The sequence below is a fragment of the Gymnoscopelus microlampas genome, assembly GCF_963454915.1.
Source record: "Gymnoscopelus microlampas genome assembly, chromosome: 15".
Taxonomy (NCBI): Eukaryota; Metazoa; Chordata; class Actinopteri; order Myctophiformes; family Myctophidae; genus Gymnoscopelus; species Gymnoscopelus microlampas.
The window spans coordinates 34,859,882-34,875,789 of record NC_139952.1 but is presented as its reverse complement, the minus strand read 5'-3'; the positions used below and the strand labels follow the sequence as shown (position 1 = coordinate 34,875,789).

The window sequence follows — 15,908 nt, the reverse complement described above, 5'->3', positions numbered from 1 at the left end:
AAATACAATTTACCCAGAATAAGCCACCTGCCAACCAATTTGTTGTAGTCATACATGCAGATAGAGAATAAAAATATGCATTATGGTATTTAGAATGTAAAAGATTGTATTAGTGATTTAGAATGTAAAAGATTGTATTAGTGATTTTTCATTGTCAAAAGTACTGACCTAATCATTTGCCAACGTGGAAAAGTGTAAAGACATCAAGCAGCAATGTAAAATCAAACACGCTCAACTCAAATAAACTGTTATTTGGATCATTTATTCCACATACAGGTGTCTTGGAAATAAAATAAAATGGAGAGACTAACAGTCCCCCCTCAACATTTTATCTTGTAGCCCATCATAATAAACATACACATGAAGGATGAGATGACAAGAGTGACAAAACAAAGGTCAAACAAATGAGAAACACAATTATTATTATTTTTTACCAATGAGACAACATTCAACTCAGGGAAACATACACAAGACTGCCACGCACAAAAAAAACATAGGGAAGACAAAGGGTGCAGAAATTAAATAGATGTAAAATTAAGAGAAACACTCAAGGTGGGAAAAATTTGCTGCAGACACAACTCAGGGGTAAAGTAAAGGTTGCATCAGAGATTCGATGACAATGGCATATTAAGACACAAATATAAAATGACTTAACCAAGGACATAGGAGAGACATTCATTGGTTTGAAAACAATCACAACAGATCCCATTTCTGTCCTGTTTGTTTTATGGTTTGTTTGTTTTTAAATTAGAGAACAATAATAGAGAAGTAATCATTAAGAGAAGAAAAAAAGAACATTCACAAACAGGAAAATATAGAACATAGAACACCCGATATATATATTTTTAGCACACAAGACTCCTCATTGTTATATTCCTATGTCCAAGTCAGTCATAAATTGCTCAAGATTCATTCTTGTTTTAAAAATCACCCTTCAGTTAATGTAGGAAAAGCTTTTTGACAAAGCCCTCCCAGTTTTTAAAGAGGTGAATTACAATAGTGTTGGATTTAAGTTAAGTCTGACCTTTCATGTTTTATTAGTGGGTTCTGGTAATTTGCGCCAAAGGAGGGAGTGAATATTTTGCTATGAGGAGAAAGGATGTCGATCCATGCCACTTTGAGACTCTAAACTATTTTTTAAGGTTCCGAAGACAACCTCAAACTAACTGGACGCACTTGCGACCTTCTTAGCACTATGGTGTTCTTACAGATCTTCTCACTGGAGGAGATGGACTGGGACTCTAGTCAGATGGATAGTAAAATTAGTCAGGTTATGTCCCGCTGCCATGTGCAGTCTGTAACCATCTGGAGTGATTACATGCAGCCTATGCGATGCGATGTGAGAGCCAACACCAACTCTTGACTCCTGAATCGCTGCCCTCCACACACTCCTATCTAGCATCAGGGTCTTGAGCTCTACAGTGTTGTTAGCTAAGCTGTCGCGCTGCAGTGCATCTACCTGGGTGGTGCGCTTCTTGCCTTTCCTGACAGCCTATAATGCTGCAGGATACAGAACAATACTCATCAATCCAGCATTTTTAAAGTACCCAACAATAATTTGAAGAAAATAACTTAAATACTTGTTATTCAGATACAGTAAAACATTATAATAGCCACAAAAGACCGTCCTCTGTGGCCACATTCAACATATTGAATTTAAAAAAGGCAATGTTCCCCCACCCATGTATACCGTAAAAATCAGAATCATCCAGTAAGCCTTGAAATTGTGTCAAAGAAAGGAACATGGTTGCAAGGGTGATAATCCACTGGTTTATTTTATTTCATATGAGGGAGGGGGGGTTGTTTATATATTCCAGATATTATACACAATCAAAAGGAGATGCGGGACCTTTAGTGCACTTTAATTGGGGCGTATATGGGTTGCATATTCCGAACAGCCAGGACTGCCAAGACCTGACTGCCCACAGTGCACTGTTGGGGGGCCATCGTTGAGAGGGCAAGGCGGGAGAGACAGCATGCACCCTTGGTGGAACCCAGTCACTCCAGATGGAACCAGAACTTCCTAAACTCACTGCTTATTGCTCACTCGACCAACCAGGACCCCCGCCCACACCCTTCCTGGCACCCTCCACCTACAGTTAAGATTCTGTATCAGGGTTGTGTGTGTGTATTAGGTAGAGATTATGAGATTCTTCTTTAGTTGCATATCGAGGCAGAAGATGCATTGTAACACTGGAGGGTGGTTGGCCACAGACAATATCGGCCCAGCGGTCAGTTAACTGACTGACCCATTGTAGTTGTTGTTGTCTTTTTAACTCTTAACAGACACACAGCGACAGGAAGGAGGGGGGATATGTTGATGCTGGTGGGGTAGGAGGGGGGATGGGTGGTGTGATAGCTGAAAACAATGAAGAGAGAAGAAAATGGGTGTGGAGGTGGGATCAAAGAAGATAGAATACAAGTTGTTTGCAATAAAGCCCAGAGGAATGTGCTATGTGACATGGCATCTCTCCCTCCCAAAGATAAGACTTATGAGAATGTGAAAGCACTTGGTTGGCGTTATAATGAAATCAATGCGTGTTTGAGAAGCTTGTCGGGTTTTCACCGTACGAGAAGCATGGATTTTGTCTCTGTGCGCGTTTGCAATCCAATTATTCTGCTTATGTGTGTGTGTATGTATGTATGTTCATGCGCGTGTGTTCGCTGGTTAATATGTAAATGTGTGTGGCGGTGGGGTGCTCATGGCTGTTTCCTGTGGGAGAATGGCAGGTTGGGGGGGTGAGAGGTCAGTGTCTAGGGGTCACAGTGGGGCATGAAGTGAGGTCAGATCCGAGGCAACTGCTTCTCAATGAATTCCTTTACAGCTGCCATCTCCTGCAAAAGGACAACAACAAAGATGTTGAAACACATGACTAAATTAATCAGCAGATGCAAAATAGCATCAATACACAATACACATACAGGTTCCAGTATACACCTAAGGCCCAATTCACCTGAAAGGTGCATATTTGCTGTTATTACTGGCCATGTGCGTTGCACTTTGTTTTGGGATGTTCAACCACGAAAATTAAATGCATTCCATTATACGCATGGCAGCATATGATGGCTAATGACAGTTTAAGTATAGATACCATTCTTGGCCATTTTATATACATTGTGGATAAATAATAATTAATACTTAATTGATTTACCCCCAACAGGCAGACTTGGATAAGAGACACTCTTGTAGTGCGTCAGGGCCACACATTACCTGAGGACAGGAACTGTGGACGAGGCTTGGATAGGTTTTGAAGGTGATCTTCTGAGGGTTGACTATGGTCTTGAGCTTGTCTGCCGTCATGGCCCCAAAGTGCACAGGGATCATGGGGTCCATCTCCCCGTGACACTGCAGGATGGGCATGTCCTTGTTAGCACTGGCGCTTGCCGCCTGGAAGAGAGAGGATGACATGGACTTTGTGGCAGTGGTGTGATTCAATTACATGGCAAATATACACGCACACAAGGCAAACTGCCATTTGTTTATTACCAATTTGAACCTCTGCATCCCTAACAGATAAAGTAATTTTTACTAACTATTTATTTGAATTTGTATTAGGTGAAGGAAAGTTTGGCCAAGAGGTTCTAAGAATTTGATGCATTTGTTAATATAAAGAGGTTTTGATTGAAGTAAGTGCCATCAAGTGAGGAGAAACCGCTGAGAGCTATGTGAAAATTGTTCCACTGCTTCCCACACAGATGTCTCCATTGAAGTCTTTTGTCGAAATCTTCACACTGCCGTAATGATTTTGCAATGATTTGTTAAAGCAAAACTTAATCACCTCAGTTTGACGACTTACAGTATATACTTTCTTGTACATCAAATAGTGAAAATAGCTTATGTACAAGAGCTTGTAGATGTGCAATTTCGCAGAATGTTGGTCTTATGACATGCGTAGAACAGGGACGCTAGGATACAGTGGTTAAGATTCACACAGCACTGCTTCTACAAGTGGCACAAATGTGTGGACAGATGCATATCATTTGAGAGACAGCTCATAATAATTCTGTACAAGAATAATTCCTTATCTTACAACTTCTTGACAGCCATAGTATGTGCTGTTTATGAAAGTCTCTCTAGTATTATTAGAACCACCATTTAAAATTGACCATTTTCCCATTTGGCTGCCAAGTAAAGCCATGAATTGTACCTGTGGGAAGCTCTTGTGAAGTGGAAGCCAGCAACTGAGAGCCACAACACCAGCCAACTGCTGCTGGCAAGTCAGTGCAGTATACAAGGACAAAGCTCCACCCTGAGGAGGAAGAATGAAATGTAAGAAGGATGTAAGAAAAAAACAGTCACTACATTTAACAGGCTGTGTTGCAAAAGTTATTATAATGGAATACGGAAGATAAAGGCAGCATAGCTCCCCACCTGTGAGAAGCCTCCAAGCAGGATACGGTTAGGAGGGATACCATTCTTGGCCTCGTGGTCAATTATGGCCTTAACTAGAGAACAGAAATAACATGAAAAATGTACAAAGCACTGGCAACCACTGGGTGGCATCCAAGAGAAGAATTGGTGCACATCAGAATTTCAAACAAACACAAGAGGCACAGATTCTCATCACAAGGACATTTGCAAATGTATAAATAGTACATTTAAAAAATTCTGTCTCATCCCATTTGGTCTGTGTATAGACTGACAGAAAAGTGTGTGCATAATTAGGGTGTTATTGTGGCTTTCCTAAGGCCTGTTCTATGAAGCTGGATTTAGGAGTTTATGAGGTAACTATGTATAACCCTGGGGTTTCAAGGTTACGACGCAGGTTCACTTCTTACCATTGTACATCACCATGGTAACCTAAACTGCTCCAGAATAGGTTGTGTTCGAGATAAGAGATCAAGCATGTATAAAAGTACAGCATATTGACCAATAAATCCTCTTGATTCCTGTGGAGCTCTGTGCGCAGATCATGGCAAATCTCTTTGGCTTCCCCTGACGATTTTTATTATGCGATATAAATTCTCGCCAGAGGGAGTGAGTTATCTCAGATGTAGGGCTGGGCAATATGACTTCAAATCCCTATCACGATTATTTTAAACCTTTACGATTAAAGAACGATTATACATTATATTTTTTTGCACTGCCCGCATAGTTCTGACAAGGTCTGTATTGTAAATTGTACAGGCTCTGTATTTTTGCATAAGGGTTTAAGTGGTTGGCCTACTGAAATTAGACTATATGAGAAAATTCTCATATAGTCAATATCTACAAGATATTTTTGTTGATCCAGCACCCATTTTATCCTTCCTGCATTTGGCAACAGCAACAGTATTGCTTTTAGCATGTACAGTGTATGTTTAAACTATTCATATTATTCTAATACAGTGCTCTGCTGCCAGTTTGTTTACCCATGTTTGCGATTGGTCATATGCTGCAAACGCCCCCCTTTGTATGTGAATGTGCACATAGCTATATTGTGTACAGTAGCTAGAAAATTGTGGGTTGACGTAGCGAGGTGATTGCCACCGTCGTGTGCCCACTTAGCCTGACTACTAGTGTTAGTTTGCCCCTACACACTTTTACTCCAAATGTAGTGATTATGCCAATTCCTGATTCCCCCCCCTCTCACGTGTAGTCCCTGTCACTGCTGGGTCATGTGGGTGGGTGTAGATGAACACGTGTCCTTCAAGACACTTGAAGTCGCCAGCTGCTTCTTTTCAACAAGTAAGGAGTTTAACTGGGAGGGCATAACACGTATGGAGGAACACACTATTTGCCATAGTTCTTCTCCCTGCTGAACAGGCAGTCACACTAACAAACCTGTAGGTGTCGCTAGTGCAGTGACAAAGATTGCCCTCCACGCCTGGCTTAAAACCCTCGAGTCTAGGGGTTTGAATCTCCTGACTGAATCTGCAGACGCATTGCGCACTGATGGGCAAGAACTTTATCCGAGCGCCCGGGATTGCTAGGGTTAGTGAAACCAGATAACAAAAATATATTCTGGGTATGTTGACCATGCTTCATAGAACAGGCCCTAGGTACCGTATACTCTTTAAAAAGGTAAATTTCAGCACATGATTCTTTCCCCTCATGATTCTCTCTCCATTTACAGAAGTGTTTGATGCACAGACACACAGCAACCAATATGCCACATGTTTTTCTTAACCACTTAAAACCGATATTCTTTGTTCTACGTCAAATAGCGAAAATAGCCAATCTACAAGCTCACAAACGTGAGCTCATAGATCTGCTATTTTTTCCAAATGTGCAAATGCCTATTATGACATGCCCAGAAGAGGGACACTAGGGTTCATGTGGTTAATTGACTGGATAAAGATTGAGAATGTCCACCACAGGTATGTGTGGACAATATAGGGCATTTCAGGCAGTTAGCGTCATATTTTCTTTCTAACATATATTCAGACAATACGGATTTGTGAGTCTAGTCTATATTGAAAGAGTTTAGGATTTACTACCACAGGTCATAGTCATAGATATGACCTCTCTCTGTCTCTCTCTCTCAAACACACATTTTTATTCTCTCTCCATGTATGCATCAGCGTGGACTTAGAAAAAATAAATCTTAAGACATACTGCATCGTTTTAGCATTGCTAAATACTGGTATTTAAAAAAAATAATCTATTGTTATCTTCCTGTGGTAGTTAGGTGTGGTTTGGTCTTGGCTGCATGGGGAATGCCAAGGGGTGGTGGCAGGTGCAGCCCGTGTAATGTGTTATAAATTATGTCTCACCTAATTGGCCTGATTTCATAAGTGGCGTAAAGACGACAACTCCATTCACTCCAATGGACCTGTTGTCACTACTCTCTTTCTACCAAGGCTCCCCAAACTTCTTTGACCAAAAGACTCCTTCCAATATTTTCAATATCTTCGTGGACCCTCCCCCCCTTCCTCCATTAATAACCAGCCATGATGCATACAATTTTATTGTCTTTAAACTTAAATAAGAAAGTGGAAGTAACTGATTACATATGTATTCCTTACTAACCCACAATGTGCATATACTGTATATTTTAGTCTATACTTACATAATTGCGATATTGTTGTCCTGTTATTTCTATGTATTATGTATCAGGCCATGCGCATGATAATTAATTTTCTTTAGGCTGCATGCGAATGAGAGAAGTGAATAATTATTACGTTTACCATGCAGCCAACTTTGTGAATGAGACCACATATTAAAAAACATCATCTTTATCTAGTTTTCTAAATCTGCATGTTTGTCTAATTCTGGTTTTATAGTCATAACTGGTAACATTACACAAGACAGCGAGACCATTACACACACACACACACACACACACACACACACACACACACACACACACACACACACACACACACACACACACACACACACACACACACACACACACACACACACACGTCACGACTTTCACAAGTTCACACGATCATCTCACTTTGACATTCAGCTCATTCAGAAGAGTAACCAACAGCTGAATGAAACGCTTTCCATTCCATCCATATGATAATAGCCATCTTTTAGTATGCTAAACCTGACCATCAGACAGTGGGTGTGCATGTTAATACGTAGGTGTCGGGCACAATGCGTTGTTGACGCCTTTTGTTTTGTTAGGAGAGAGATAGCAGCATGAGATTGGGCTGAAGGCGGTACATCTACAGATAAACAATGGCAGCGGATAATGGTATTATAATATCAAATAAAAAAGGTCGTTTTTGTGAGCCATGGCTTCGCGGACCACCTACCAAATATAGAGAGTTGTAGAATTCTGTACTAAATCTAATCCAACAATAAAAGTGGGGGTATCTGGCACAAAATCTTTTGGTTGTCCTTGACATGTAAATCGTTCAGAACCACTGGTCTACACTTTTGTTCAGATTTTATGTGAAGTACATTTATTTTATAATTTACATTATTATTATTATTATTTCAATACAGAAATAAATAAAAACCTGAAAAGAATACCCCAAAAAACTATTCCAAAGGAAACTCACTGTTCTCTGCCGCCCTCTTGATTCCAGCTTCATCCTCTGGGGAGTCAGGGCTCAGACCCATCAGATCAAACCTACGCATACACACACGCACACCAAGAACAGTCAGCATTTCAGTAAGCTAATACATACAATTGGTATTATTGTCAGTGATTATGTGCGTCTATTGTGGTTTCCAGCCAATCAACAGAGTGCAGTGTTTTGCTGCAACGTTGCCTTCTTTTCATGACGCCAACTCACCACGAAGGCATTGCCATCTTCATATTGAGAGTGACAGGGATTCGGGGCCTGAGGATACATAACATAGTATGAGCACAAAAGGTTGGATAGATAAAAGAAAAAGAGGAGTGGAAAAATAAAGGAGTTTGAGATGGACAGAGAAGGAGTGAGAGAGGAAAAGAGAGGAAGACTAATGGCTTGGTTGTGTGGTATGTCGCACATTGATTAAAGCAGATCTACAACCTCATAACGCATCGCAGCACAATGTGTTGTGATTTTGTCAATTCGATATTTTCAGTGTATAAATCACCCATAACTTTTCATGTTAAATTAAACATGTCAAGAGCACAGACAGAGGAGGAGAAAGAGAGAGAGGGCGTTAACAGGCTAACACTGCAGCTGGGTTAGTTTACGCCTCAATTCCATTTTTCCAATGTCAGAGTTAAATTAACACTCAGGATGTTGGTGTGTACCAGCAAGCCACAACGCGACATCACCGATTCATTGGGCTGGTGCAGAATTCAAGGTGGCTGGGTAGCCCCTCTGGTTCAAGTGCAATATAAGTTGGAATCCCGGGTGACCAGCGACTGGCCCAGAGCCGGCCATGGAAACAGACAGACAACTCATAAAATGCAGACAGACGGACACAGATCAGAGACAGACTTACGCATGGGGGCAGATGTACTTGACATGTGGCAGCCGGATCGCCGTCATGGCGTCTGCCCACCCGTGCCTGATGGAGAAAAGACAGCGATTTCTTTCTCATCCAGTTCGTCCACATAAGCTACAATATAATGCATGGTACAAGGCAATATAGAGGCTGTGAATGTGGGAGCATGACAAAAAGTCTACAAGTGGGAGGCTAGCATGTGACAAACAGGTTGTTGATTATAGTAGGTTTATATTAATCTAACACATTAGAAAACATGCCTCAGGGTGTTCATAGGAGGTTTAATGTACAGGAATTGTACATTAATGAAATAGTAAGTGGAACTGGATGTAAGAAATGTGAGCTCACCCTGAGTCTCCCAACCCATGAAGAAAGATCACCTAGTAAGAAAAGCAGATGGAAACATTTTTACAAATAATTTGAGAGCACATTTTTCTAGGTGTATTATACACCTAGAAAAATGTGTTATTTCTTCACATAACCTCGAACACACACACACACACACACACACACACATCACTGTGCAGTGGCTGTTCACTGCATTGTGACATTCCTGTGATACCAAAGTGAATGCAGTTTCATGTAGATCTTTAGGAATGCAATCATGAACAAAATATACACACACAAAAAGCAAAGGGGAGGGGAGGCGGTGGGCAGCAGGGGAAGAAAAACCTGGAAATAAGAGAATTTATAACCCACAATTTTGTGCCATTAGCGTAGTGTGCAGTACATCATGTACTGGACGTAAATGTGCCTGGCTGGCAGCGGCTGCCTGCTTGTGCCAAATCAGAGGGAAAAAGATGCCAATCCATTGTTGCCAAGAAAAGCTCACACTGCCAATTCCTACATGCGCAACACCATGAAAGGTCCATGAAAAAGAATGATAACAATTTGTGCATTCGTGAGTGATTTAGAAAATAACATCTTCCTTTGAATTATTTAAAACAAGGGCACAATTCACAGTTCAACCGAAGAGTAGTATGCCTTAGTTCTGATGTACTAGTTTTGATAAACCCAGGCTCTTGATAAAAGCAGACTTCTTTCTATATTATATAAGCTATTTCCAATATATTATATGAAAGCTGTTGTGTAAGAAAACCATCCAATCATTCTTCAATTGTAATAGAAGGTGGCCTTAAAACAAGTGGGTTAATGGATATTGTATTCAGGTTCATTTATAAAGTGCTTGACACATGCACCACACAGAGGAAAGGGTCAAGTTTTGTTTACTAACAGCTTAGATGGCAGTTACTAAGGAGACAATGAGGGGAAAAAACATGTCAGTATTTAAAATGTCTGTAGAGTGGTTGGTGTGATTTAGATTACGGTCACACTCTAGAGGTGGAGTAGCAATGTATGCCGAGGTGTCAAACGTGTCAACTACCTTTGTTTTCTTGCAGTTTGTGTTTTTTTTTTGGTGTAGCTTGTTTGACTTAGCTTACGGTCACACATACATGTTGGAGTCAGAGGGAGTAGCCATAATATATAGAGGCGTCAGACGTGTCAACTACCCATTCTCGTCTTGCGGATTGTGGGCAGTGCTGGTTTTCTGGTGTGTAGTTCGTTTTACTTAACGTTGGAGTGGTTGTCTCACTGAAACAAAACTACAAGCAAAATGCCTGCCAAGTGGGAACAACAGACTTATTTCCTATTGGTTGACGCCCGGTCAAAGTTCACCAATGTTGAAATCAATGCTTCAGACACGTTGAAAGCGGCACTCGTCAAAGTGAAGCTCCAGCCCTTGGCTCCAATAGAATGGAAGTGAACGGGACTCTGAAGCCCTGGGCACTGGGCATACATCTGCGTCAGATGCACCAGCTTCCCTATTCACTTCCATTCTATGATAAAAAAGGGGCATTGACGGTGCTGAAGCGTGTGAAGTCCGACGCGTGTGAGGAGTCGGGTTCAACATCGCTTAACCTTGACCGGGTTAACAACCAATCAGAAGCGCCTTGCGTTGATCCCACTTGGCAGCCATTTTGCTTGTAGTTTTCTTTCAGGCAGCCAACACTATCCAATGTAAGTCGAACAAACTACACACAGGAACACCGGCATTCCTGCCAGTTTGATGATTTGGCATGCATTGCAGATGTGTTGGTTGAAGCGCACGTGTGACCTGTAGCCTGACTGTCTCTGGGCTGGGTGTGTGAGCTAATCAATGAACAAGGGATAAGTCAGCCATCCCTACACATACTCAGGGAAGAGCAGATGTAATGTACTTCTGCTCTTCCCTGAGTGTGTGTGGGCATAGCTGAAGCCAGAAGCCAGATTAATAGCAAAATAAATAGAATTAAAGTAGTCAAGTCACAGGGATATTAATGCATAGAGACATCATGTGTTCGTCCAGTTATCATCAGCTTGCAGGGGGCTAGCCGCAAGCAACTTTAGATTCTATTTTTAATATGTGGCATCTAGAGTTGCAATACCCCCGGACAGCCCATACATCCAAACAGAAAAGTCCAATCTGATTGTATTAAACAACGTTAAACTCACCAACGTTGCAGCTGTACGGAAAGCTTGGATTATCCTCTTGGTATCTGCTATGTGCAATTTCGAAACAGGTGGTACACTTATGATCACCTACTCATAACATGTCTATGGTGGATTTTTATGAAACAAAAACTTGGCAGATAGAAAGAGGATAATCCAAGCTTTCCGTACAGCTGCAATGTTGGTAATTTTAACGTCGTTTAAAACAATCAGATCTGACTTTTCTGTTTGGATGTATGGGCTGTGAATGGTTGGTATTGCAACTCTAGATGCCAGATATCAAAAATAGCATTCAAGAGTTGCTTGCGGCTAGCAGGGGGCAAGAATGTGGGTGTAGAGAATAATTTTCTGTGTTGGGTGTGCATAGTGCTACATGGCTAAAGAACAAACACCGATACAACAAAACGGATGTCTACAACAACCAAGTTTCATCACCAACCAATGTATCCTGCCACAGTGTCCTTGAGCAGTTCCACAATCATACCCGTGTCTTCCCTCGTGCTGTCTGAGTGGCTCTTAGCCACTGCCGTAATCATATAAAGAAAAGAAAAGTGTGAATGTGCGTCATGTTAAAAAACGGTGTTAACTCACTGCGGCGGTCTCCTTCTCCGTCCCAGACACCGTCACAGCCTCGGCGAGCAGCGGCACAGACATGTTGTTGCCACACATACACTGTAAGGGGGGCTGGAGGACACACACACAGCAAAAGTTTTGTCATTACTTAATGAGAAATAATGGAGGGAAAAAAAACAATCAGTCAATAGTCTGTGATATTAATAAGTCAGGTCACAATTTTGCCTAAAGCCTAAAGGCTGAGAAACAAGCTCACAACGCATTGTGAGTTTGTAGATTGTAAATCTGTTATTTTCAGTGGGTCAGGCATAGACAGCATCAGTGTCTGTGTCCAGTCAGTCATGGGGTGAAATACAACGGAACACAACACAGTGATGTGACGTCAGTATTCAAACTCCAGAGCGATAGCTCATTTAAAATATGGAACGCACATTTTGTGCATGTGTTTCTTCAACCCCTCTCTGCACAGCCTAGAGTTGCAGTTTAGGGCTTTGGAGGGCTAAATGCTTATAGACAATGGATGTCAATGCAAACATCTGTGTGACAGTCTAAACATGGGTAGCTTATCAATACGGCTATTCACACCGCCACCCCCCTGGTGGCCCTCTTGCCAGGACGGACGCAGCACAATGGCCCCGAACATACCACACTTTATGGAAGTGCTTTTGAACTCAAAAGGGAGTCACGTCACGAGAGGTGCGTGGGCGCGGGGCATGGTGGGGATGGGTGGGGGGGATCTGCAGTCAGCAAGTTGCGAGATTCATTAACCAAATGAAACATACTCCACCCCAACTCTGTAACCATGTCCAGGTTATTAAATGCATACGCCCGCAGATTGCCTGTTAGCTAGTAGTATAGCTACCATTGTGAGTCAGACACTCGGCTGATAACAGCTTATGATCATGATAGTAGTTTTACAGTTAAATGCTGACAGTAAAGGCTCTTGCCTGTTTATTATCCTTTCGTTTGCGCTGATGATATGATGGGCAAGGGAGGGGTAGGGTCTTAAAGTGTTTTGCTGTCTTATTGGTCAATTGGCGATGGGGAGACAAGACGGGGAAGAGATTCAAACAAAAAGGGAAGAGGACAGGTTAATGTGTAAAGAAAGACCAGACATGATTATAATGAATGAGTGTTACAATTCCCACACTGCAATTAAGGTTGGGATTTTAACCCCTAGTTATAAGCCTAATGATCAAAAGATCAGTTTGTCCAGCAGCCACTTTGGTACAAAATAGCAAGGACGCCAGGTCTATTTTGGGCCACTGTGGCCAGAGAGAACAAAGCTATGACCCTATGTGAATGAACAAGATGTAGATCTGCAATTTATTTTCCAGTGCTCGACACCGCGTTGTACCACAAAGTATGAATCAGGCTTAAAAGTCTCAGTATCAGAAAGTGATAGCTGTTGGTACCGCAGTAATAATTATTTTTAAGGCATCACAAAATAAAAATCTAACAGAAGGAAACGTTACGTTGTCTGTGTCTGCTAGTTTGTTTTTTTACTATATCATTGGCAATCATCAGTTTGGGAATGTAAAAATAGCGGAATGCTTGCACTCTTATAATGAAATAATGAAAACGCCATAACTTACCTACCTACGGTAACTAAAAGTCATGCTCTTATTTAATAAGAATTATTAACTAATAATTAGTATCACATTTTAATTTAACAAATGTCATGAATGGCAAGAGATAATGAACTAAAGTAAAGACCCAGAGGTGGGGAAGATGAGAAAGTAAAATATAGGGGGTGATAACAAAAACAAACTGGCACAGTACGGTGTACCTAGACTTTCTATCCTGCCAGTGATAACAAGTAGCCTTGGCTCTCATTCCTATTTAGAGTAGCGGTACCATAACATTTAGTGTTACCATAGGCATTGACGATGCAGTACATTAGTAAAATATTGACATTTAGCTCGTCTACATCCATCTCCCTTACATAGTTCCTTAGATACAAAAGGCCCAACAGGCCTGGGTAACAGCATAAAGCACTCTATAGTGATTACTGAGCCATGTTCTTGGAAACAATGACTCTCTCTATCCCACTGCTTAGAGAGATCTAGTAGTTCAACAGAGGGCCTGTTCAGAAGTGGCATGTGTGCATATCCGCGTGCCTAGTCTAAAAAGAGCTGGTCTTTAAAAAAAAGCTGAAAAACTAAGAAAGGTTTTGTTCTGACACACCAGTGTAACTCAATCTCTGACTTTATGTCATCACTTAAAAGCAGACTCTAATTCCATTAAAGCCAGCATGGGCATTTTATGTTGCTGCCCTGCTTAACCTGCTGTATTGGTGCTGCAATAGGCCACATACACACACACACTCTGACAATTATACCTGCCCACTGCCCAGTTATGCTTCGCCTAGGTTGATCTCCCTGTAGTCGTGCCAGCAATAGCAAATAGTGGAAATGTACCTATGACCTCTGCCTATGAGCTATGACTACAACAAGTGCACCTGACGGCATGCCATCAAACATTTACGTATGACCAAAAAACAAAAACGTCGAGGACCGTGGTGTGTAGTACCAAGGCCTTTAGAGAGAACACCACGAGTCACAACATGTATGCAGCTGACTTGAATTGTATTCAACACTAAAATGATAAAGATGTGCAGCCCGTTTGACTAGACGTCAAACGATTGAATTTAAGCAGTTCTGCTTCAAAGCGCACACACACACACACACACACACAGGCCATTGTGTTTTAGCGTTACTATTGATGACCTGACTGCTGGTGTCTGACAATGGTACCGCTTCAGCGCTATTGATATGCGACAATGAGTGACTGACACTCAGGCACCACAAACTACCAGCTAACCTAGCTGTGTGATAGTAGATTGCCTACAACCAACCAGCTAACCTAGCTGTGTGATAGTGGATTGCCTACAAAACTACCAGCTAACCTAGCTGTGTGATGGTGGATTGCCTAGAAAACTACCAGCTAACCTAGCTGTGTGATGGTGGATTGCCTACAAAACTACCAGCTAACCTAGCTGTGTGGTGGTGGATTGCCTACAAAACTACCAGCTAACCTAGCTGTGTGATGGTGGATTGGCTCTACAGTCCACACTAGCATTATGACCTTTCAACGCTACAATATCAGTCATAGTAGAGAATATAGGAAGGAGGTTGGGGATGAAGAGACAATGGGGGTGAGGAGGAGGGAAGCAGCTTAGCTCGCTGCTGGTTCACATTATGCGACCCATTCGCCACTGATGGAATTTAGCAGGAAAGGATCAGTGCAGCAAAGCCTCTAGTACCTCTAGAGCTGGATAGAGTAACATCACACACTACAGGCCGGCTTAATCCCGTTTACATCCACACAATGGACCGTGCTAGTGGTGCTAGCTAACACATACACACACACACACACACACACACACACACACACACAATTTGTATTGTCTTTTCCTCCCCGCTCCCAGTCTGCCTCTTTCAGTCTGCTTTAGGATAGCCTACGTTCCGAGTTAGAAGCTGAATTTTATAACATTCTTTAGCCCAAATGGAAGCCATTCGGACCTGCTAGAATCGAAGGTCCAGATGGATTCGGTTCGACCAGGGTAAAGTGGTAAAGATTAAACCGCGGCCCGCTTAGATAAATTCATACACTCACCGCTTGCTGTCCCAGTTTACAACGGAACTTCCGTTCATGGCGCACAGGGGCGGGGCTTCGCTTTAGTGATGTCACCATCAGAGCCAAGCCTTTTCTCGCTCTCAGATAGATTGATGACATCAATTTGATGTCATTCGACACTCAGTAGACACAGACAGTGGTGGAAGAAGTACTCAGATCTTCTACTTAAGTAAAAGTAGCAATGCCACAAAATAAAAATAATACTCTTTTACAAGTAAAAGGCCTGTGTTCAAAAATGTTACTTGAGTAAAAGTACAAAACTGTTGACATCAAAATATACTTAAAGTACCAAAAGTAAAAGTACTAAAATGTTTGAAAATAGCAGATATACAAGCTCACAATACGTTGCGATGCGAGTTTGTAGATCAGCTATTTCCAA

General features: G+C 41.7%; 1 protein-coding gene across 1 annotated transcript; it reads right to left on the bottom strand.

The window, feature by feature from the left end:
- Positions 1–243: 243 nt before the first annotated feature.
- lypla2 (lysophospholipase 2) lies at positions 244–15,533 on the bottom strand. Its single transcript, XM_084081335.1, has 10 exons — positions 15,509–15,533; positions 11,909–12,001; positions 9,176–9,207; positions 8,825–8,890; positions 8,179–8,226; positions 7,942–8,012; positions 4,373–4,446; positions 4,149–4,250; positions 3,212–3,388; positions 244–2,835 (listed from the first exon to the last, which is right to left on the bottom strand). The coding sequence occupies exons 2-10, from the start codon at positions 11,984–11,986 to the stop codon at positions 2,785–2,787; spliced, it is 699 nt and encodes a 232-aa protein (XP_083937461.1). The 5' UTR covers positions 11,987–12,001; positions 15,509–15,533; the 3' UTR covers positions 244–2,784.
- Between the last annotated feature and the right edge of the window lie 375 nt (positions 15,534–15,908).

Coding starts and splice junctions, on each gene's coding strand:
- lypla2 (XM_084081335.1), bottom strand. CDS start 11,986: ATGTGTGGCAACAACATGTCTGTGCCGCTGCTCGCCGAGGCTGTGACG. Junction 8,227..8,824: donor AAGTACATCTGCCCCCATGC/GTAAGTCTGTCT, acceptor ATGTATCCTCAG/GCCCCGAATCCCTGTCACTC. Junction 4,447..7,941: donor CAAGAGGGCGGCAGAGAACA/GTGAGTTTCCTT, acceptor TCTGTTCTCTAG/TTAAGGCCATAATTGACCAC.